This window comes from Sciurus carolinensis, chromosome 13 (genome assembly GCF_902686445.1).
Source record: "Sciurus carolinensis chromosome 13, mSciCar1.2, whole genome shotgun sequence".
NCBI classification, from domain to species: domain Eukaryota; kingdom Metazoa; phylum Chordata; class Mammalia; order Rodentia; family Sciuridae; genus Sciurus; species Sciurus carolinensis.
Window position 1 is genome coordinate 68,885,477 of NC_062225.1, and position 25,351 is coordinate 68,910,827.

Genomic DNA, 25,351 nt, shown 5'->3' on the forward strand with positions numbered 1-25,351 from the left:
ATAATAAATAACCACCAGCTAGGTTGCCTAAACAATAGAAATTTGTTCTCTCACAGTTCTGGAGGTCAGACATCCAAAGTCAGTATTATAGGACTAAAATCAAGAGGTCAGTAGAACCATACTCCCATTGGAGGCTCTAGGGGAGACTCTCCCCCAATACCCTACTCATTTATTTTATTTTATTTTATTTTTGCCTCTTCCAGTTCTAGGTGGCTACGAATATTCTTGGTTTATGACCATATAACGCCAATCTCTGACTTCATGGTCATATTGCCTTACCTCTTCTGTTTCAGATGTCCCTCTGCTTCTCTCTTACAAGGACACACCTGAATGTCCAGAAACTCCACCGCCCATTTTAAGATCTGTAACTTAATCTCATGTGAAAAGATATGACATTCACAGGTTCTGGGGATTAGCACATGATATATTTGGCCATTATTCAGTCTGCAACAACCAGATTTCTACTTTATTCATTTTTTTTGAGGGGGTGGGTACTGGGGATTGAAGTCAGGGGCACTCAACCACTGAGCCACATCCCCAGCCCTATTTTGTATTTTATTTAGAGACAGGGACTCACTGAGTTGCTTTAGTGCCTCACTGTTGCTAGGGCTGGCTTTGAACTCATGATCCTCCTCCTGTCTCAGCCTCCTCAGCTGCTGGGATTACAGGCATGCACCACAGTGCCCAACTACTTTTTTTCTCTTTATCCTGTATTATGTCATGTGTTATTACAAAAGTATTAAGTATTTGGTACCGAAAATTAAAATATACATAGAAGCAAAATAAGACAACTTAAAATTTCCCATAATTCTACTTCCCAGAGGTAAGTACCATTAGTATTCTGGTGCCTATTTTTGCAGGGGTTTTTCCTTGAATGTGCATTTACATATAGGTTTCATTAAAATTTAAAAGTCCAACTAATAGCACAGTCCTGAATCTCACTTCCAAGAAGTCCACCTCACAAGTTGGGACACATCACTGATACTTCCCTAGAAAATCTAGAATGTACAAATTTACTTTTGGAGGAATTTAAATATCCTTCTGTATCAGAAAGATGAACGTCAGAATGCTCATTTTGAAACAAGAACTTACAAAACATAAAAAAAAAAAAGTCCCTGTCAGTTGTGCAAAAACAGAGGAAAGAGTGCGCAAGATGTCATTCATAAGAGAAGGGAAGAGATAGTTCTCCATTCCCGGAGTTGAGTGTAAGCATCTTCCTGGATTCTGTGACCACAAATATTGAGTGTGTGTGCTAGTGTGAGCGTCTGGCTGTTCAAGTTCAGGAGAGTGCCCCCACACGTCATGGGGGGTATGGACTGATTCTGGTGACCCATGCTAACCTTACCCAGAACCCTGGTGATAGAGAGCACAAATTTGCTGAAGTCTTCTGGGATTCAAGGTAAGGAGGTAAGCATGACCTTGATCGCTGAAGCAATATGCTTTACAACCAAACTGGTGGATTTCATTTCTTCCTCCCCCTCCCTCCTTCTCCCTCTTCCTGTCAATCATAAAAATATATATCTAATGTCCAAAACACAGGGTCTCTTTTTAAGCTATAGAATAGATAAATCAAAAGCAATAGGATCATTATGTTGTGAATAAACAGAAAACAAATGAGCGAATTTCTAGGTCTTGTGTCTCAAATCCCATGTCTTCCTTGCCGCTTCTACTGACACTCATCTGTCCTTTCTGAACTTGTAGCCATGAGTCCCAACACCCTCACTATGCTTTACAAAAAAGAAAAGAGCTGTTCACCATTTCCCCTTTTTGCATACTTGCCTCTTACGGAACAGGGAGGTCTTTGACCTAGTGGGACCCTAGGTTTTGCTATGAAATGGGAAGTAGATAAAAAAGAAACTTCATTCTAAAATGTCTTTTGGTCCGCCAACGGGAGGGCAACTGGGTAACTCAGCCAGGTACCAAAGGGAAAGGGAGTGGGGTTTAAAGTAGGTTTTAGTGCCAAATATTAAAAGTTTTGGTTTACATTCATTTCAAGCTCAGGTCTGTTACATTTTCCTCGACAGAAATGTGGTTTTGCATGACTGGCTGGGTTTGCCTGCAGGGAAACCTTTAGTCGTGGTTAACCTGGTCTGCAGGGGTTTCATTAGTTTTCTCTGAATGTTTAAAAGTGTGTGGAGTCTGGGGGTTGCATTTGTGTTAACTTTGAGACAAAGTGAGGGAGACTTTGAAAACGCATTTTGGCATTACAGAAAGGAAACCCAGTCTTGTGAAGACTGTCATTGGAATCACAGATCAGCACATCCCTGGGATCTGCTTTTGTGTATCCAAAGTTACTCTTATAAGGACACCAGTTAGGCTGGATTAGGCTTATCCAAACAGCTTCATTTTAACTTCATTCTTTAAAACACTTATCTTCAAATACAGTCACGTTCTGAGGTACTGGGATTTAGAGGTTCGACATTTGGATTGGGGGGAGGGAGTGGAAAATTCAGTCCAAAATATAACATTAACAGTAATATGTGAGATTGCTGGAATTTAAAGATCTAAGAAAAAAAAAAGCATCCTAAAAATAGAAATCAGCTGTGTGCAGTGCATATTTGTAAACCCAGTTACTCAGGAAACTGAGACAGGATTGTGAATTTAAGGCCAGCTTAGGCAACAAGTCAAGACCCCATCTCAAAATATGAAAACAAGATGGAAATCACTAAAAATCAGTAAAAATGATTTTAATATTTATATGGAATGTAAATCATTTCAAAACAGAACAAAATTGGAGGACTTAAACTACCTGATTTTGATGGGGGAATACTGGGGATTGAACCCAGGGGTGTTTTACCGTTGAGCTACATCCCCAGACCCTTTGTAAAAAATTTTGAAGTCAAAAACTATTACCCTAGGTAAATGTATGATTACACAAATGGTATGCCTCTCCTTCATGTACCAACAGAGAAACAAGATGTATCCCATTTGTTTACAATAAAAATAAATTTAAAAAATTTTTTTGAGACAGGGTATGTGTAAGTTGCTAAGGCTGGCCTGGAATTTGTGATCCTCCTGCCTCAGCCTCCCAAGTTGCTGGTGTTATGGGACACAACTTAAGAATAGACCGATCACCACTGAGAAGTCCAAATTTGAGTCTTTATTAAGCTGGCCAGCTGACTGTCTCACACAATGCCCCCAAAAAATGGTTATTGGGAGAACAATCCCGACCACAGGGTTGTAGGGGTTCTTATACCAAAAATTACATTAATCATAAGTGTCTGCTGCTATGATTCAAAATTACACATTAACATCATGAGATCATCAACAGAGGGGGAAGTGGGTCAAAATGATCCTTACTTAGGTACAAACTAGAGAATGGTTACTAACATCCACACAATCACTGTTCACATGGTACATTGTTTAGGAGCAATAGGAATCAAAAGAGAGCAATTCTTTACTACATAGGAGTTGCCATTGTATATTATTAAACATGTCACACCAAGTAACTGATGATGGGCACAGAGGTGGGATGTTCCCATGGGAGAAGTTTATTTCTTACATAACATGGAGTCTCAGAGCAAAATGGAATCTGTTTAGTCAATTCCCTTAGAGTCTGGCCTATAACATTCTCATGGAGCCAGATCTGTCAGTCCATCACATGGGATTGCACATGTGTTCACTGTTCCCAACACACACTACCTAATTTTAATACTTGAGGATATAGTAATCAATAAAATAAAAATGAGGGTACAGAAATCAATAAATTTTTTTTTTTTCCAGTGCTAAGGATCTAACCCAGGGCCTTGGCTAGGAAAGCACTCCATGAAACAGATACAGCCCCTGGCCTAAGGAACCTCAACCTTTTATCTAATACCATAAACAAAAATTTTCTCAAAATGAATCCACATCTTAAGTGTAAATGAATCATGACATTAAGTGTAAAAGTTAAAATCATAAAACCCCTAGAAAAACTTAGGTGAAAAATCTTTGTGTCTTAAATAACAATGATTTTTGTAAATAGGACACAAATCATGAATCATAAAAGCAAAAATTAATAAGCTGGATGTTTTAGTCAGCTTTGCATCACTGTGACCTAAAGACATGACAAGAACAACATAAAGCAGGAAAAATTTATTTTGGCTCATCATTTCAGAGGTTCAGTTCATGGTTGGCTGACTCCATAGCTCTGGGCCTGAGATGAGGCAGAACATCGTGGCAGAAGGGCAGGGCAGAGGAGAGCCGCTCAGGACATGGCAACCCCGAGGCAGAGAGAGCTCTGCTCACCAGGGACAAAATATAAAACCCAGAGGCACGCCCCTAGTGACCCAGCTCCGCTAGCCACACCCTGCTTACTTACAGTTGCGCCCGGTTTATCAGTATCAGTGGATTAACCTACTGATTAGGTTACAACTCTCATAATCTTACATTATCGAGCACACCTCATATCTAAACCGTAGGTATGAAAATATTTGGCTCTTGAGAAGATGTAAGAAAGTGCAAGTTAAACCCATTATATTAATCATGTATTTTATATTCCATATTTTATGATGTCATAATTTTGGGAGTCTTTATTCAATTTATATGAAGTTCTAAAAGAGATTAGACTAATTTATAATGAAAAAATGATGATGATCAGAATAATGATTGCCTCTGAAGACGTGGTGGGGGTGGAAAATTTGGGAAGGGGCGTGTGATACTTTTTAAGCAGAGGGCCGTTCCCTACATCAGGACAGTTTTTGCAGTGTAAGCCTTTCAAAACTTGCAGCCTGTAAAAATAAAAAAAAATTTCAATAAAAATAAATAAATAAATAAAAACTCTTTAAAGGGTACGGTGAAGATCTGCAAGCTTCATCCCCAGATCTTCACTGTATGTATTTGTTTTCTAAAAAAAAAAAAAAAAAAATTAGAACAATTGTTTTAGTCAGCTTTTTCGCTGCTGTGACTAAATGATCTGACCAGCACAACTAAAGAGGAGGAAAAGTTTATTTGAAGGCTCATGGTTTTGAAGGTCTTAGTCCATAGAAAGCTGGCTCCATTCCTCTGGGCTCCAGTGAGGCTGAACATCAGGATGGAAGAGTGTGGTAGAGGGAAACAAGACTCACCTGTTGATCAGAAAGCAGAGAGCTCTCCACTTGCCCGACACAAATATACACCCCCCCAGCCACGCCCCCAATGAACCACTTCCTCCAGCCACAACACCCACCTGCCTCCAGTCACCACTCAGTTAATCCCACCAGGGAATTAATTCACTGATTAGGTTAAGACTCTCCCAACCCAATCGTTTTTCCTCAGAACCTTCTTACATTGTCTCACACATGACCTTTTGGGGGACCCCTCATATCCAAACCATAACAGTAATATTGAATTCTATTTAATGATACAGACATAAAATGTATTCATGTCCAAACTGGGTGTGGTTGGTGCACAACTGTTATTCCGGGGACCCAGGAGACTGAGGCAGGAGTATCCCAAGTTTGAGGCCAGTCTCAGCAACCTATCGAGACCCTGTCTTGAAAATAATAAAACAAAATAAAAAGAGCCGGGAGGTATCTTAGTGGTAAAGTGGTAATCCCCAGTACAAAAAGTAAATAAATAAAAGAATGTCCATAACTTTGTTGAATATATAAAAATAAATAGATTGATGAATAGATAGAGGGATGGATAATTAATTGAGATATGATAAAGTAACTACAGCCAAATATTAATTATAGGATCTATGTAGTGATTATGAAATACTTTTGTAACATTTTTAAGAATTTCATGTATGATTAAAATTTTTCATAATAAAATGTCAGGGAGGGGGCTGGGGGTATAGCTCAGCTGGTAGAGTGCCTGCCTTGCCAGCACAAGGCCCTGGGTTCAATCCCCAGCACCCAAAAAAAAAAAAAAAAAAAAGAAAGAAAGAAAAAATGTCAGGGAAAATATTTGTGGGTTTCCAACCCAACACATACCTCAATCCCAGTCACCTCGCTTCCATTTTTACATCTCTCCACATAGTGACTGGCATTTTCTTCCCCCTTTCCTCTCTGTACAATAATGCTGTTTCTAATTCAGGACCTCTGTCTTCATCCTGAAGCAGAGGCTGAGTATGTGTGGACAGATAGCGGTGGTGGTGGTGGGCGGCTGGTGATCTGACTTACTTGGTTCAGGCAGGGGCATCGGGAGAGCAATGATAGGCCGAGCAATAGGCTTCTGGGTCCCTGCTTTTCAGCACACATTTTAGAATGTATAAGGGGAAAGAAAGAGAAAGGGAGTTGATTTCCACATTTTATGGAGAAATGAAAGATCAGGACTACACTGAGAAGTAGAAATATGTTTATTATCTTAAAATATCACTTAGAGTCACCATTTGACCCAGTTATGCCACTTCTCGGTTTATACTCAAAGACCTTAAAATCAGCATACTACAGTGACACAGTCACATTAATGTTATAGCTGCTCAATTCTCAGTAGCTAGATTGTGGAACCAACCTAGATGCCCTTCAACAGATGAATGGATAAAGAAACTGTGATATGTACATATGTGCGCACACACCATTCTTTTTTTTTTTGGTGTTGGGGGGGAGGGACGGGTACTGTAGGGGCACTCAACCACTGAGCCACATCCCCAGCCCTGTTTTGTATTTTATTTAGAGACAGGGTCTTACTGAGTTTCCTTAGTGCCTCGCCTTTGCTGAGGCTGGCTTTGAACTTGCGATCCTCCTACCTCAGCCTCCAAAACCACTGGAATTACAGGCGTGTGCCACCACGCCCAGCTTGTACCATTCTTTTTGACATTTACCCCTACCGTCTTTTGCTATTTAATTCCAAGTCATCTTAGATTTCACCAACATCAACTGGAAGAAACTTTGAGAAGGGCAGGGTTTCACTTGAACAGTCTAGAGTTCTAGGTCAGGAGTGCAGATACCTGGGTTCTCTTTAGGGTTTGGTCATAAATAGCCAGTGGCTTTGAGCAAGTTTTTATCTGGCTTGGACCATCATTTTCTCATCTGTAAGAAGAAAAGTATTAGCTGGATTATCACTCCAGTCCCCCGACGTTATTGTATCTGGTTCTGTTTTGTTTTATAGAATGAAGATTCCTTTTACAGAAAGAAGAGGACAATATTGCAGTCATCTTTGACAGACCCATTTGGAAATATCTTCTACTCTGTATAGAAAGGTGGAACACTTTCACTCAGAACAAGTGAGTATATTACAAGTCACATCTGCCTAGTTGTGTAGTTGGCTACCAAATATTGATGACATTGAATGGAAATAAATTCATGTCTTTATATGACTAGTTAGGGGTAGACTTGTTAATAAATTAAGAACAATAATCCTGTTGTTTTGGGGCATTTGTTAATGGACATGGCAGCCTGTGTATAAAAGGCAGAACCACAGATAGGACAGAACTTACATACAGAGTGACTATTCAGTCTCACTCTTCTATCCAGACAGGGAGCAGAGCTACATGCATGAAGATCATCCTGAAGAAACAGGGTAGACATAGGTAGTACTGAAAATTAGCTCTTTCCATTCTCATGAGAGTGCGCTATCCAATGTTGGAGCCACTAGCCACATATGGCTACACAACTATGAATTCAGTTAAGCTAGAATTTAATTTAATGTGAAAATTCACCAGTCACATTTCAAGTGTGCCTAATGACTCCCATAGTGGGCAGCGCAAATTGAGAACATAGTCATCATCTCAGAAAGCTCTACTGTCAAGTGCTGGTCTAGACTAAGAGGTATTTTGAAAAGAAAGAAGAATGAATGAATGAGCAACTTGTTTTCAAGTTCACTGATCTATTTTACTAATGAAGAGTATGCTGGCCCACACTTATGGAGATATATCATGATTAAAATAAGAGAAGTATATTTCAGTTACATAAGTTAACAATAACTGTATCTTTTATAGTTATACAGCATGACTATTGGCAACGGTGTCTTGCAGATATATAGTCAATCGTTAATAGGATGGAGATGTACCATACGCCATGATTAGCACTAAGAATATCTTACAATTATATGTAGAATATTTATAATACAGAGTATGTAAGGTATACTTTTTAAATTTTAAAACATTTGTATGTATATGATTTTATTCAATAGCACTAATATTTAAAATACTCAGAGAAAGTATCAGTGTCTTCATTCTAAAGCTGAAGACGTGGCCTCAGAACTCTCTTGTGAACATGCATGAGTCTCCAGGACTTTCTGAGGCTACATATTCTTCAGCTGTAGAATTTAGATTATATGAGACACAGATGAAGAGGTTATCCCCATAAGGAGGATGCAGAAACCAGGAGCACAGGTGAGACTCTGGAGGGAAGAGATGGGACTCTTCTATAGAACTGGTAGACAGGGGTGGGCAACATCCCAGCTGAAGTTAGCAGTAGAGATCCGCAATGATGAGAAAGGGAAGTTGAAGTGGGACCCTGGGATTGGAGCGCCTGACGGTGCATTTCAGACCGGCGAGGACTTGGGGGTTTTAGGAGTCATGCCCATTCAAAGGATAGGCATGACTCTTACAAAGCAAATTGTGGAAGATCTGTTTGTGTGGAATGTTCTGAACTGTGAAGAAGTCAACGTCATTTGCTGTGAGAAGGTGGAGCAGGATGCTGCACGAGGGATCATTGACATGATTTTAAAAAGGGCTCAGAGGCCTGCAACCTCTTTACTCACTGATCAGTCAAAAAGGGTTTGAAAACTAGGAGTGGCCTAGGTCAGGAAGAAAACTAGCAAACACTGAGTGTGAAAAACCACTCTCTGAGCTGTTATGGATATAATGTGGTACGGTGCCTTTGAGAGATTTTGCAAAGCCAGATACAGAAATGATACAACTTTCCCAGGGATCAAGAGAGGTCAGAGACTGGATACGGTCCAGTGTTTTGCAGTGATAACCTTCAGGAAAGAGCAAAGTCTGAGAGATAAAACAAGCTATTGCTTTGGTGACAGCAGGATAATGACTAAAAATTGTAGCCAACTTGTCTTGGGCTATTAACTTTATATGAGATACTGTAAATGAACTCTCAAAACAACTTCATAAGTTAAATACTGTTCTCCAACCCCTTGGTACACAGATGAGGAATCAGTGTGGTATGCTGGAGCGGGTTCTGTTTTGTTAACCCTGGTTGTTGGATTTTTAGGATTTTGGTTAGGCACTTGACATATGTCGTTAGTTTGAAATTGACCATGGTGGAAATATTGAATCAGCTACGGGGATTGGTAGATGCTGTACTTTAGACCCTCTATCTCCAGAGAGCCAGTTTGTTATACCTTTAGCAGCACATCATTTAAATGGGTTCAAAGAGGTTGAGCAACTTGCCAAGTTTACATGGTAGCAATTGTCAGTATCTAGGTTAAAACGCACAGTTTTACCACTCTGCCCTCACTGGGGACAAGATTACTCACCTTACTTCATCACCAAAACAAAACCATCTTGCTCACCAAGGATCTGGGATTAGGGATGGCATTTCTTGAGGACCTGGAATTCAGGTACTTGACATCTCCATAACTCAAGATAGGTCCAAAGGGGGAAAGAAGGGCAGTGCTGAGCTCTGACATCAGATGCTGATATGCATATTTTATGTAAATAAATTAATATGTATATTCCCCTCATCTCCTCAGTGAATTTCATAAAGGACAATAGTCAAGTCCTCATTCAAAGGATGGGCATGACTGTTACAAAGCAAATCGTGGATGATCTGTTTGTGTGGAATGTTCTGAACAGTGGAGAAGTCAATGTCATTTGCTGTGAGAAGGTGGAGCAGGATGCTGCACGAGGGATCATTCACATGATTTTGAAAAAGGGCTCAGAGGCCTGCAACCTCTTTCTTAAATGCCTTGAAAAGTGGAACTATTCTCTGTATCAGGACTTGAATGGACAAAGTAAGTATCAGTTGCTGGCACCTATTTCTACAAATAGAATGGACCCTGAGGAGGACCCTGAGGAGGATCCATGATCCCATGACAGGGCTTTCCTCTTCATATTACCTAGCAGTGGGCTTTGGTTCATGCTAAGGAAAAGCTCTTATCCGATTACTTAAAATTACATGTGGGTTGGGGTTGTGGCTCAGTGGTAGAGTGCCTGCCTTGCATGTGTGAGGCACTGGGTTCAATCCTCAGCACCACAGAAATAAATAAAATAAAGGTACTGTGTCCATCTGCAACTAAAAACAAAAAATTTTAAAAAAAGGTTACATGAGACACAGTCGTAGAGGTTATCCCCCTAAGGAGGATGCAGAAGCCAAGAGATGGAAGCTGAAGGATATTGAAAATGACAACCTTCAAGACAGTATGACCCGGAAGGAGGGAGGGAGGAAGAAGACAAACATTAATCCTTTCCCAGGGACGGTACAATGATCCCCAAAGGAAAAAGATAAATTCTGGACCTTCCATCTTTGCCCAGTAAAAACAAGTCTCAAATTTTTACAACCTCTTTCCCGAATGCCCCAACCGACACATTCTGTTGAAGAGATTAAGTCATTTCTCAGTGTAACATATAAAAACCCAGATCCCGGGGGCTGGGGATATAGTGCAGTCGGTAGAGTGCTTGCCTTGCATATACAAGGCCCTAGGTTCAATCCCCAGCACCAAAATAAAATAAAAACCCAGCTCTCTTCTGGACCAGGGGTCATTTTCTACCCAGAAAGTGAGCCCCTCTGGTGCCTGACTCTGCTGATGAATAAAAGGCATAGCTGATCCACGAAGTCTGCTCCCGTCCCAGTTATTTGTGCTTTCATTATGGCGCTGAAACCATCTTGGTTATTTTGCTTACAGAAGCCCAGAGCCAGGAAATAGATGACTTGGTTTCACTTCAAAGCATATCTGGACCATAAATACACTCATAAGTTCCTTGGTCTACCTAAGGGTGAGCAGCCCAGCTGACTGCCTTCTCCATGATCCAAGCACCCTGGTAAAGACAGTCTCACTGACTCAGGGAGAATGATTCTGCTTTACATGAAACAGCAATTTTAATTCCTTTAAATGAGAAGCTTAGGTCATGACAAATTTTAATCAAAGGTAAGGCCTAATCAGCTGGAAGTTCCTCCTAGCCACCACCCTCAACCAAATCTTCCACTTTCCTTAATCTAAACGCAGGCTCCTGCCATTTCCAATCAGCTGCTGGAAGGTTTGGTGGCAGAAAGAAAGAAATCAAAGGCAAAAGGGAGGAGGAGGGAAAAGGCGCCAGGGGATGCAGCAGGAGACTTGGAGCACTTGTGCAGGCTGGGGATTGGGGAAGGAAATGAAAGCCAGCCACCACATCCCTCAGCATCACCCCGCTCCTGGACTCCAGGGTTGGAGGGTACACAGAACGGTGGCCTGTCTAACATCACCTCTTCTCCGACAGGTCTTTTTCATCAGATACCAGAAGGAGACTTAGATGATTTGGCTCAGGATTTAAAGGACTTATATCAAACCCCCTCTTTTCTGAACTTCTATCCCCTGGGTGAAGATATTGATATTATTTTTAACTTGAAAAGTACCTTCACGGAGCCTGTCCTTTGGCGGAAGGACCAACACCATCGCCGTGTGGAGCAGCTGACCCTGAGTGGTCTGCTGGAGACTCTTCAGAGCCCCTGCATCATTGAAGGGGAATCGGGCAAAGGCAAGTCCACCCTGCTACAGAGAATCGCCATGCTCTGGGCCTCCGGGAAGTGTGGGGCCCTGCGCAAGTTCAAATTTGTCTTCTTTCTCCGCCTAAGCAGAGCCCGGGGTGGACTCTTTGAAACCCTGTGCGGTCAGCTCCTGGATGTGCCCGACACGATCAGGAAGCACACCTTCATGGCCATGCTGCTCAAGCTGCGGCAGAGGGCTCTTTTTCTGCTCGATGGCTATAATGAATTCAAGCCTGAGAACTGCCCAGATATAGAAGCCCTGATAAAGGAGAACCACCGTTTCAAGAACATGGTCATTGTCACCACCACCACTGAGTGCCTGAGGCACATCAGGCAGTTTGGTGCCCTGACTGTCGAGGTGGGGGATATGACAGAGGACAGTGCCCAGGTTCTCATCCGGGAAGTGCTGATTAAGGAGCTTGCTGAAGGCTTGCTGCTCCAAATTCAGAAATCCAGGTGCTTGAAGAAACTGATGAAGACCCCTCTCTTCGTGGTCATCACTTGTGCAATCCAGATGGGTGAGAGCGAGTTCCACTCTCACACACAAACCACACTGTTCCGTACCTTCTATGATCTGCTCATTCATAAAAACAGGCACAAACATAAAGGCTCAGCTGCAAGTCACTTAAGCCGGAGCCTAGAGCACTGTGGAGACCTGGCTCTGGAGGGGGTGTTCTCCCACAGGTTTGACTTTGAGCTGGAGGACGTGTCCAGCGTGAATGAGGATGTCCTGCTGACCACTGGACTCCTCTGTAAATACACAGCTCAAAGGTTCAAACCAAAGTATAAATTCTTTCATAAGTCCTTCCAGGAGTACATAGCGGGACGCAGGCTCAGCAGTTTATTGATGTCTCCCAAGCCAGAGGAAGTCACCAAGGGGAACAGTTACTTGCAGAAAATGGTTTCCATTTCAGACATTACATCCCTGTACAGCAACCTGCTGCTGTACACGTGTGGGTCCTCTGCTGAAGCCACCAGGGCTGTCATGAGACACCTTGCAGCTGTGCATCGACATGGCAGCCTGCTAGGGCTTTCCATCACGAAGAGGCCTCTCTGGAGGCAGGAATCTATGCAAAGTGTGAAAAACACCACTGAGCAAGAAATTCTGAAAGCCATCAACATCAATTCCTTTGTAGAGTGTGGCATCAATTTATTCCATGAGAGTATATCTAAATCCGCCCTGAGCCAAGAATTCGAAGCTTTCTTTCGTGGTAAAAGTTTGTATATCAATTCAGAGAACATTCCTGATTACCTCTTCGACTTCTTTGAACACTTGCCTAATTGTGCAAGTGCCCTGGATTTCATCAAACTGGACTTCTATGGAGGAGCCTCAGGTTCACAGGACAAAGCATCAAAAGATAGAACAAGAATCCACATGGAAGAATCCTCAGAAACCTACATTCCCAACAGGGCTGTGTCTTTGTTCTTCAACTGGAAACAGGAATTCAAGACTCTGGAGGTCACACTCCGGGATTTCAGCAAGTTCAATAAACAAGATATCAAATACCTGGGAAAGATATTCAGCTCCACAGCCAGCCTCAGACTGTCTGTTAAGAGGTGTGCTGGTGTGGCTGGAAGCCTCAGTTCCGTCCTCAGAACCTGCAAGAATATTCATTCCCTCGTGGTGGAAGCCAGTCCCCTCACCATAGAAGATGAGCAGCACATCACGTCGGTGACAAACCTGACGACTTTGAGTATCCACAACCTACAGACGCAGCGGCTGCCAGGTATTGTGTGCATGAGCAGTTTAAGCTATGGCTCAGTCTGCCTGGGTACTCTGGAGACATTTGCTATCATGTAGTTTTGTTTTCAGTTTCCCAATAGTTTCTAGCAGATGATAGGACTTAGAATGGAGGTGAGAGGACTGGGGAGAGATGTCAGTGGAGGGGGAGGAATGTCAGGGAAGAGCCGAAATGTAACATATACAATAAAAAAATCATATATTATAAAATATATTTATTATCTAGTACATATTATTATAATAAAATATACTAATTAGTAAGTATACATGTTTTATTATTTAAAATATATGTAAAGCATATAACGTAGGCAAAGCTTGTCTCCAGCAAACCCTTCCCCCATCAGCATCTCCTCTCTACCCAACACCCACTGTTTCCTTGCCAAGTGTGGCGCCCTGCTCCCCTTCAAGTCTTGGAGGAAATCTAGCCTGTAAGCTAATCACCTGCAGAAGCTAATGACTAACTGTGTTACTAGATTCTCATCTGGGAAATGGCAAAGTATATCTTGCTCCATTGTTACTGCAGGTATTGTTCATTTAGAAGAAAGATTTTGGTAGTGGATACTGTCTAACATGAGTAAATGTCAGACTCTAGGTACACATGTGTGCGGGCAAGGTTTCTGGGTAAAGGGGAATCTTCTTCCAGTGCCAGATAACACTGGAGGTGAGTGTCTATTTACCCTGCCGGTGGAGAGCGACCCTGTGAACAGAGGCTGCTGTGAGGGTGGAGCTGCGGCCTGCAGGAACCTTGTCCTGCTTCACTGTTTGTGTTCAGTCATAAGTGATTTCCTGTCCACTCTACCTCATTTTCTACCCAAAAAGGAGCTGTCTATGATGTTTAGAATCTAGAATTTTTTTTCGTGCAGATCATCTTTGCAGCCCCCTCCTCAATGCAGGAATCCTTCTGTAGGATTCTGGATGTCACCTAGACTTTATTAGATGACCTGCAGTGCTAGGATATGACCATCTCCTCTTGGCAGTTATTTTTTTAGAGTGGTCTTGCAAAGTTGCTGAATTTGGCCTACAGGGTGTTTAGAATTTAAAAATGTATGTGTGTGTGTGTGTGTGTGTGTGTGTACACATATTAGCACATAATAATTGTATATGCTTATGGAACCTATAACATGGCATTTACATATATATAAACAATGTATAATTAGATTTTAAAATATTTGCCAATAGTTTGCTCTCAATTCTTAAAATTTAATTCATTTTGAGGGTAACATTTTCACTTGGTCCAAGGTATAGAAGGACCTACAATGCAAAGTCCTTCCTGCCCATGCTTTCTAGCCACGACCACCCTCCCTGAAGGAGTTACCACCTTTTTGAAATTGGGAGATATCACATGAAAATATAGATTTTTCATTTCTCTTGAAAATTGTTAGATTTGACTACTGTGTGCTCATATCCTTATTGGTAACAGTTGGCCAAATCCCCATTATCTGCTTCTGCATTCCTTGGACAAGACATGAGTACAGACCTCACCTGTCCTACTCCTTGAAATAACATAACCTTCCTGCCCCTTTTTGAAATTTTACTTATAGTTTATGCAGTAAGTTTTTCTGGGTCAGATATATATATACCTGAACCCAGGGGTGCTTAACCACTGAACCACATCCCTATCAACCCTTTTTTGTATTTTATTTAGAAACTGGATCTTGCTGAGTTGCTTAGGGCCTTGCTAAATTGCTGAGACTGTTTTTGAACTCAAGATCCTCCTGCCTTAGCCTCCTGAGCCACTGGGAGTACAGGTGTATTCCACTACACACTTTAAATGTGTGTAATTCCTAGTCAAAAGGGTCAGTTTGGATGGCGACTTCAAAGCCAGACTCAGCAATTTAGTGAGGCACTAAGCAACTCAGTAAGACCCTGCCTCTAAATAAAATAGAAAAAAGGGCTGGGGATGTGGCTCAGTGGTAGAGCACTTGCCTAGCACGTGCAGGGCATTGGGTTCAATCCTCAGCACTACATAAAAATAAATAAGAGTTCTTTGCCTAGCATGCACAAGGTCTGGGGTTTGATCCCCAGCACTATCAATCAATCAATCAATCAATCAATCAATAAAGTTATTGAAAGATATTATGTCCACCTACAACTACATTGAAAAAAAAAAAAAAAAGGGCTGGTGGGAATGTGGCTCAGTGGTTTAGCACCCTTGGGTTCAATCCCTGGTACCAAAAAAAGGGCCAGTCTGAGAATGAAATGACGTACACCATTCATAAGATTCAAGGGCCCTTTGCAAAAACGGATGTAAAATAAAGAAAGGCTAATGACCAGATTAGGAAGGGGTACCCCTAGGGAACTACATAATCCCTTTGGCTTTACAAGTTTGTTCTTCAACTTCCAGCACTGCCCTTTAATGGCATTTTTCTTAAAGCTTTATGTGTTTTATTTATCAACAATAAATCAAAAATCTTAAAAATTCTCAATTTAGGGTTGGGGATATCGCTCAATGTTGGAATGGTTGTCTAATATGCATGAGGCCCTAGGGACCTTGTTTGATCCTTAGCACTGAAAAAAAATTACAATTTCTATTTAATATCAGTATTTTTTCCAAGAAAAATTTGTTATATTGCATTTGTAAATGGAAACTCAGACCAGAATATGTAATCTATCTAATGGTTCACAGAAGAATATGAAAAGCAATAGACAGAGATAGGTATGGATGCTCATGCCTATAATTCCAGAGACTCAGGAGGCTGAGGCAGGAGGATTGCAAGTTCAAGCCTCAGCAATTTAGTGAGGCCCTAAGCAACTTAGTGAGATTCTGCCTCAAAATATAAATAAATAAACAAAAATAAATAGGGGTTGGGATGTGGCTCAGTGGTTAAGCGTCTCTGGGTTTAATCCCTGGCACCAAAAAACAAAAAACACAAAAAGAAACCCAAGAAACTACTTCTAAGATCTTGCTTGGTATTGTATCAGATCTACTGAGTAATCTGGGAGGAATTAGCATATTTACCATGTTGAGTCTTTTAAGACATGAGTGTGGTTTCTCTTTCCATTTATTTAGATTTTGCTTGCTTTCTTTCATCACTATTTTATAGTTTCCAGCATACAGAGCCTGCACATGTTATTAAATTTATACCCAACTTTTTCATTCTTTTGGAACCATTTTAAATGTCATTAAAGTTTTGTTTTGGTTTCCAATTGTTGATTACTACTGTATAAAAATGCAATTAATTTTAGTGTCTTCATCTTATATTTTGCACCTCTGCTAATTTACCTATTAGTTCTATGAGGTGGTTTATTTTTGTACATTTCTTGAAATCTTCATGATAGACAATTGTCTCATCTCCAAAGTATAGGTTTTTTTCCCCTTCATAATCTATGTTTATTTTATTTCATTTTCTTGCCTTATTGCATTGACTAGAACCTGTAGTGCAATGTTGAACTGCAGTGGTGAGAGTGAATGAACATTTTGCCTTGTTCCTGATATTAAGGAGAAAGCGTTCAGACATTCACAATTAAGTATGATGTAGTTTTCTTGTAGATGCCTTTTTTTTTTTTCAAGTCGAGGAAGTTTCCTTCTATAGGTTGCTAGAATTTTTTATCATGAACAGATGTTGGATTGTATAAATTGTGTTTTCTGCATCAAATTCTCCCATGGACTATTAATATTATGCAGGTTGATTATACAGGTTGATTTCCAGCTACTGAACCAGCCCTGCATTCCTTGTACGAAGTCCACATGGTAGTAGTGTAACAATATTCTTTTCATGTATAAGTGAATTCCATTTGCTATTTCACTGAGAATTTTTTAAAAAATATTTTTAGTTGTAAGTGGACATAATACCTTTATTTATTTATTTTACTTATTTATTTTTTTGCAGTACTGGGGATTGAACTCAGGGCCTTGTGCTTGCAAGGCAAGCACTCTACCTGCTAAGCTATCTCCCCAGCCCCCTTTATTTTATTTATTTTTATTTGGTGCTGAATACCAAACCCAGTACCTCACACATCCTAGGCAAGTGCTCGACCCCAGGCCCCTCACTGAGGATTTTTACTTCAGTGTTCTTGAGTGATACTGATGTTTTATTTTTTCATTTTCTTGTACTCTTTCTCTGGGTTTCATACCAAGTTAATGGTGGTTTCACAAAATGATTTGGGAAGCTACTCCAGAGGCAGGAGGATTGCAAATTTGACTTCAGTAACTTATTAAGACCCTGTCCAAAAAAAAAAAAAAAAAAAAGTTGGAAATATAGCTCAGTAAGAGTACCCTTGGGTTCAATCATCAGTACCCACCCACCATGAGATTTGGGAAGTGTTTCCTATTTTCTGGAACTGATTCTATAAACATATCTTTGAATGTTTGGTAGAATCTGCAAGTGAGAATATCTGTTCTGGCAGATTCTTTTTTTCCTTTTCTTTTGGTAGAACTGAGGATCAAAGTCAGAGCCTCATGCACACTAGGCACTTGCTATATTGCAGAGCTACATCTTCAGCACCAGATTTCTTATTTTTTGGAAAATTTTAAATTCCAAATTCTTTAATAGTTTTATAAGACTCTTCAGATTACTACTCACATCTTAGGTAAATTTTGGTAGTTTGTGGTTTTCATGGAACTGGACCATTTCATATATGTTATCCATTTCATGTGTGCTTATATAATTCTACAACATCTGTAGTGTCTGAGGTGATATACATGCTTTCATTTCTGATATTGGTAATTTATGTCTCCTCTTTTTTATTTGTCATTCTTGCTAGAAATTTATCAATTTTATTGACCTTTTCAAAGTTCCAGCATCATTTATTGCTTTATATTATTTATTTGTAATTTTATTGATATATGTGGGTGTGTGTGTATATATATATATTATATATATATTACTGTATATATAGTATATATATTATATATATACAGTAATTTACTATATATATAATATATATATATATATATAGTAATTTTCCTTGAGAATTCCTCTTTGACCCAGGATTATTTACAGGTGTGCTGTTTCATTTCCAAGTGACTGGAGATTTCCCTGTTGTCTTTCTGTTATTGGTATCTAGTATAATTCCATTATATTTGGGAAACATAATTAAGTACAATGCTCATCTCTCTGACCAAAAATTACATTCCTGTGTGAATATCATGAGCGTTTCTTGCCCATAGAGAAACTAAAATTTTCTGATTGGTATTAGAAATGACAGTGACAACCAGGCATGGTAGCACATGACTGTAGTCCCAGTGGCTTGGGCTGCTGAGGCAGGATGAGCAAGTTCAAAGCCAGCCTCAGCAATTTAGTGAGGCCCTAAGCAACTTAGCAAGACCCTGTCTCAAAATTTTAAAAAAGCAAAAAGGGCTGGGGATGTGGCTCAGTGGTTAAGTGCCCCTGTGTTCAACCCCTGGTACAAAAGAAAGAGAGAGAGAGAGAGAGAGAGAGAGAGAGAGAGAGAGAGAGAGAGAGAGAGAGAGAGAGAGAAAGGACAGTGATAATGAATGACATAGTAAATAATAAATAGTCAATGTCCAATCTTTATTTTTTTGGCAGGTGGTCTGATTGACAGCTTGGGTAATTTGAAGAACCTTGTGAAGCTCATACTGGATAACATTAAGCTAAATGAGGAAGATGCTATAAAACTAGGTCAGATTTTGTTTTCCCTAATTTTTAAAATTTAAGTATGATACTAAGAATGGCTAGTATAAGACTTTGGCACTGGCTGCATCTACACGAGGTGCTCTTGTGCACTCTGAGTGCACTGGTTTCCCTGGACGTTTCCCACGCTCCCATTGCAATTCTTCAGTACCATTTAATTCAAACTGTGCACCACCTGACTGTCACCTCTTTAGAGGAGAAAACCACTCTGACTGATTAACTATTTTGTATTTAAGATGATATAAAAAGCTTTGCACTGTGGTTTAGTAATTAAGTAAAACTTCATAAATGAAATGAGATGCAGGAAAGAAGGTGGAACAAGAAAATTTCAGAGACACAAGCAGAGCCCATGACCTCCACACAGATCCAGGCCCTCAAGGACAAGGAGGGTTCCTGCTGAAGCATTGAAGCAGCTTTTGCCCAATGTCCCTGCTTTCTCTTTCTGTTTCCCTCTCCCTCCATCCCCCTTCTCTCTCTCTCTGTCTCTCTCTCTCCTTCCCTCTTTCCCTGAGCATGGAAAATGCTCCCCCTTTCCTTCAGCAATATTCTTTTTAATTCTGCTTCTTGCCCAAAGATAATTCAGTCCTATAATTCAAATATGGCTGACATCCTTCCTTATACAGGATCCATGAGAAAATCAATTAATCCAGTATCCAATAAACACATTGCTGCATGCCTATGAATTGGACAGGTCATCAAAGTTAGAAGGAACCTGAGAAAATCCACTGGAAACTAGAATGATTTATTGACTTGCCCAAGGTCTTTCCCAAATAGTGGAAAGGGTTAAATGTGCCTCTCTAGAACAGTCTGATTCTGCTATTAAGCAATCAAAATCTGGACTGGGGTTGTAGCTCAGTGGTAGAGCGCCTGCCTAGCATAGGTGAGGCTCTGGGTTTGATCCTCAGCCCCACATAAAAATAAATAAATCAAATAAACATATTGTGTCCACTTACAACTAAAAAAAAATTTTAAGAAAGAAATCAAAATGTGAACTTGAACAAACCCAATCTAATTATGTTAGTAATAATTGACACTATTAAGAGTTACTGTGAGATAGGTTAATTCCCCTAGGCACTTTTTTACATACTTTATCTCATTGAATCCTCACAACAGTTCTGGTCTGTAGGTATAATGACCCTTGAAGCCACAGATAAAAGATTGATTAACTTGCCCAAGTTTACACTATTATTAAATAGTGAATTCAGAACTTTGAATGACTCCAAAGCTCAGGCTCACCCCTGTAAGCTATCTGTATTCCCGTGACAACTGTTAACATTTACTGAGGGTTTGCTATAGGCCAGAGACCATGCTAAGCACTTTACATACATTATCTGCAACTTTCCCAGCACTCTGCAAGGTTGGCAGTATTAAAACTGAAAGGGAGGGGGTGTAGCTCAGTGGCAGAGCACTCACTTGCCATGTGCAGGGCCCTGGGTTTGATCCCCTGCAAAAGAAGAAAAGACCTGCATGTTTCTTTTCTGTCGGCTAGAGTACCATTAATACAAGAAAATATTGTAACAACACAAAGCGACACCTAACCAATCCTGAACTCTACATTAATTTTAGACCTAAGAATGAAGGACAGTTTAGGATGTTTTCAGTTATACTATTGATATAAGATGAATTTTTTCCTGGTTAAACATGCTGTATTAGATGTGGTTCTTATTGTAAAGCATCATGCTGTCTTCGTATCATGAAGTCCCGAGAAGGGCTCTTTGAGCTGTAGATAGCCACACTAGAAGCACCCCAAGGGATGGTGGTCCCCCTGATGTCCCTCTGAAGTCAGCCTCCATCCTAGAATTTTTGAGGGGTTTAGAGGGAAAGCAGGTTCAGACCTTATTTATAAAAATAATTATGAGAGAGGGCCGGGGCTGTTGCTCAGTAGTCGGGCGCTTACCTAGTACATGTGAGCACTGGGTTCAATCCTCAGCACCACATGAAAATAAATAAATAAGATAAAGGTGCTGTGAAAAATTTCTTTTACAAAAGAGTTATGATAAAAGTATATACTGAAATGCATTAAAATACTACACATTTTAGTACAGTTCTTCTCATGCTACTAAGAGAATGACCTCCATACAAAGGACTTGAATGGTTGGGAGACTAGAAAGTGAGGATTTAAAGAAAAACAACTCTGACTCTTGAGGTAACTTGAGGTCTCTCTACAGAAAGAGCATGGAAAGATCTCTGTGCAGTTCTTCTTTGCCTTCTTTTCAGTCCATTAATCTATGTTTAAATCAAATTGACTTGGTATCCTAATGTATTTCCTTTCAATCTTTTTTGCAGCTGAAGGTCTGACAAACCTGAAGAAGATATGTTTGTTTCGTTTGACCCACTTGTTTGACATTGGGAAGGGAATGGATTACATAGTCAAGTCTATATCAGGCCAACCCTGTGACCTTGAAGAAATTCAATTAGTTTCCTGTTGCCTTTCTGCAAATTCTGTGAAAACCTTAGGTAACCACTGTCTCCATTACTTGAATGAGAACTGTGTAACTTTTACACTAATGAGAACATGTGAGACTTTTACACTAATGCACACTAAATCCCACAAATGGAAATATAATTTTAAAATAAACTGGAAAGGATGACAAAGATGCTTAGGTATTGTCCATTCTGTTTCTAATGATTTCTGTATATTGGAATTAAAATTAATTATTGATGGATGATAGAAGAGAATTACAGAACAGTTGAAGATGTTATAACTGTGAGAGAAGGTGAAAAGGAAATGGTTTCTTGAAAACTGTTTGAAATTATCACACAGAATGTCATATAATTACTGCCTATTAAACACTTAGGTGAATGAATAAACAATAAGCATAAAGCAGAGACATAAGGATTTCTTTAAATCTTCTCTGGCTTCAGTTTCTTAACCATTGCCCTTTTTCCATGGAGTTAATGTGCATTAACATAACAATCGAGTCTTTGGAGTCCCCAAAGGGAATGCATGCTAACTATGGAGAAATCTTTCCATATTTCTGATAAACTGTTCAATTCAAATATTTTAAACTTTCGATTCTGGAAAAAAGATGGTGTGACACTTTTAAAATCAGTGCATAAAACTGCAAGAAAGCCATTTGTATACAAATAGAAATTTCCAGCTAGAGAAATCCATGGTTGGGGCTGGGGGTTTAGCTCAGTGGTAAAGCACTTTTGTAATAGATGTGAGACCCTGGACTCAATCCCCAGCACTGCAAAGGAAAAACAAACAAACCCATGGTTGGAAAAGGCTAAACAAATACTGAGAACATGAGAAGGATGAGCATATACCTTTATTTCTCTACTTGCTACTAGGAAGCAACCAGCTTAAAAGTGAAAATAGCAAGTGTATATATTCATGAAACTTGTCTAATTTTTTAAAAGGGGATTGTTTGAAGTATTCTTGATAAGAAAAGCTTCCACTTGATTAAGCAAGTATAATAAATATATAAATTAAAGAAACAAGCATTTCTTAGCAAGAGTGATGCTGATATATAGTGTTTGCATGCAGAGTAGTTTTCTGTATTTTTTTAATCTCAACATATTTGTCTTTGTCATTAAAATATATATCTGCTAGTGAGCATAGAGTTGATCTTCCTTTATTTTTCAGTTCTGATTATCTCTGTTTTTATTTGGAGTGTTTTGTCCATTCACACTTAATGTACTTAAGTGTGGATGTTTTTCACCTGCTACTATCCTATTTATTTGTTTTCTTTTTCCTTTACCCTTATCTATTTTTTTTAACTTCTAAGTTTTGGGGGTCACAGTGGCATATGCCTGTAATTCCAGCAGCTCGGAAGGCTGAGGCAGGAGGATCACGAGTTCAGAGCTGGCCTCGGCAACTTAGTGAGGCCCTGAGCACCTCAGCAAGACCCTGTCTCTAAATAAAATGCAAAAAGGGCTGTGGATATGGCTCAGTGATTAAGTACCCCTGGGTTTAATCCCTGGTACCAAAAAAAAAAAAAAAGTTCTAAGTTTTTATTGTTAATATCAGAACTATGATGTCCACAAAATCATCTAGCCAAGGTATAAAAAGAACAGCTCATCTATTTTTTGATCTTTTGTTTCTCCATGAGATTAAGGGGATTTTGGAACTGGAAGCAACCCCACAGTGTATTCCAACCACCTCATTAGATAAATGCCGAAAATGAGGTTTAAGTTGAGTGGCTTTTCCGTGGTGACATAACAACAATGTCCCATGATGCTTTTGACTCTGTGTGACCTGGAGCTTATTAATCAGAACCCAGGATCAGGGAATATCTGCCCATTTGGTCATAGCTCTGAGAGTTGGCAGTTACACATTGCCAGTTACTTTTGGGGATAATTAAGTTGATCAAGTCAAACGAGAGCTTGTATTGCCATCAACAAAGAAGGCAAGGATCAGAATTCTTCTAAGGATATTTAAAAATGCATACATAGTTATCTGAAAATCTTTTTATTATATTTTGTTTTTCAGCTCAGAATCTTCATAATTTGGTCAAACTGAGCATTCTTGATTTATCAGAAAATTACTTGGGAAAGGATGGAAATGAAGCTCTGCAGGAACTGAGTAAGAATGACAACTTGACCAAAATCAGATACTTGCATATGTGTATGGATAGTTAGGAAACACTAGCCCTGAGGACTCTTGTATCCATGGGTGCCTTACCAGATGCACCTTCCTTGGGAAAATCCTTTAGCCCTTTTTAAATTGAACTGCCAGTTTGCACATGCTCATTGCATCTGAGGGTCCCACATGATTGCCTCCTTCAAAAAAGCTAGTCTTTGAAGTTCAAGACAAATTTGCTTAAGAAAGTAGTGATAAGATTTTGAAGGTGTGTAGTGATATGTGGTTATGATTTCAAAAAGAAAGAAAGAAAAAGAACTGTCACAGTGTTGCAGACATAGCTCTGTGCATGAGTGAGGTCCTGGTTTCAATCCCTGACATCAAGACAACAAAAATAATAAAAACAAAAACAAACGAACAAAACAAAAACCTTGATGCATACATTTGGTATTTGCTTCAAATAATGGAGGAGGGCAAGCATGGTGGTACAGGTCTATAATCCCAGCAGTGGGAGGCTGAGGCAGGAGGATCACAGGTTCTAGGCCAGCCTCAGCACTTAGCAAGAATCTGTCTCAAAATAAAAAGTGCTGGGATGAGGCTCAGTGGTAAATCGCCCCTGGATTCAATCCCCAGTACCAAAAATAGAGAGAGAGAGAGAGAGAGAAGAAGAAGATGAGGAAGAGAGGAAGAAGAGGAGGAAAAGAAGAGGAGGAGGAGGATGAAGAGGAAGAGGAGGAGGGGGGATGAAGAAGAGGAAGAGGAAGAAGAGAAGAGAGGAAGAAGAGGAGGCATAGAAGAGCAGGAGAAAGAGGAAGAGGAGGAGAGGGATACAGAAGGAATCAGGAATCAGGTCAGGATTAAGTGAGCTTGCCCACGATCTGCTCTTTGTTGAAAGCTGGATTCTTTGTAGGTACAGTTTCATTACACTATTTTGCATTATGTTTCTGTGTGTTTGAATGTTTTCCCTAAAATAACCACAAAACAAGTAGATTTTCATTGCAGATGGAGAGGGCTGCAGAGTCACCAAACATAGAGATCATTCCCTCCTCCGTATCTCTTCATCCTTCTTCGGTTTTGAGATAGCCTAGTTCCTGAACTGCTCTGTTTTCAAGTTGGCAGGTTGAACGTCCTGGAACAGCTAACCGTGCTGATGCTGCCCTGCTGCAGGGACGTGCGAGTCAGCCTGACCAGCCTGCTGGAGCAACTGGGGAGGGCCTCACAGCTTGTCAAGCTGGGGCTGAAAGACTGGAGACTCACCGATGCAGAGATCAGAGCTTTAGGTAGGTGTGCACAAAGTCAAGAGAAAAAGAGGTTGGCCCTATGAAAGTTCTGAGTGGGCTTATTATGCTCCTTTATTTTGCTTCCTTCCTTCCTTTCTTTTTTTTTTTTTAATGTGTTCAGAGAGAGTTCACACGTGTTGAGGAGTGAGATGATTTGAAACACTGATCTTCTTTGAGGTTTTTAAGCACTCTACCCACAGAATCAAACCTTGTGCATTGAGTTGGAAAGCAAGTGTCTCTTCAGGGAGGCCCTGGAGGTGTCCAGGCTTGTGAGGAGGCATGTTTTGGTAGGGGTCTTTAAGGATTTTACGAATCTGTAAGCAGGAAGCCCTTTCCTAAGGCTTGCCACAGACCAGAGAAGGAGATGGTGTGTTTAATGAAACAAGAACTGAACTAGGCAATGATTTACCATTTGGCTTTAGTCTTCTAGTGACTTCTAGCCTCCATTTGTAAATAAGGGAGGCAGCTGATTTCTGGAAATTTAGGTGTAATGACTTACTCTAAACTGCAAGTGAGGGCTGGGGATATGACTCCAGCGGTGTAGTGCTTTCCTGGTATGTGTGAAGCCCTGGGTTCACTTCCCAACTCCACAAATAATAAATAAGTAAATTGCAAGCCAAAGAATGAGTGAAAACTAACAACTCATTAGTAGTGACTTATTCTCAGAT

The 25,351-nt window shown here is 40.1% G+C and overlaps 1 protein-coding gene across 4 annotated transcripts in view; it reads left to right on the forward strand.

Moving 5' to 3' along the window:
• Positions 1-1,262: 1,262 nt before the first annotated feature.
• The window catches only part of Nlrc4 (NLR family CARD domain containing 4), a 37,800-nt gene continuing 13,711 nt past the window's right edge, over positions 1,263-25,351 (forward strand). Inside the window, exons 1-8 of one of the 4 annotated variants that reach the window (XM_047522960.1) lie at positions 1,263-1,399; positions 7,012-7,126; positions 9,553-9,813; positions 11,276-13,270; positions 18,774-18,866; positions 21,165-21,335; positions 23,314-23,406; positions 24,516-24,683. In XM_047522960.1, coding sequence (XP_047378916.1) covers position 7,126; positions 9,553-9,813; positions 11,276-13,270; positions 18,774-18,866; positions 21,165-21,335; positions 23,314-23,406; positions 24,516-24,683 — 2,782 coding nt within the window. In that variant the 5' untranslated portion in view covers positions 1,263-1,399; positions 7,012-7,125. Of the gene's footprint in view, positions 1,408-7,011; positions 7,127-9,552; positions 9,814-11,275; positions 13,271-18,773; positions 18,867-21,164; positions 21,336-23,313; positions 23,407-24,515; positions 24,684-25,351 lie in introns of all 4 variants that reach the window. The other 3 variants (XM_047522961.1, XM_047522963.1, XM_047522962.1) reach the window with 3 other exon arrangements.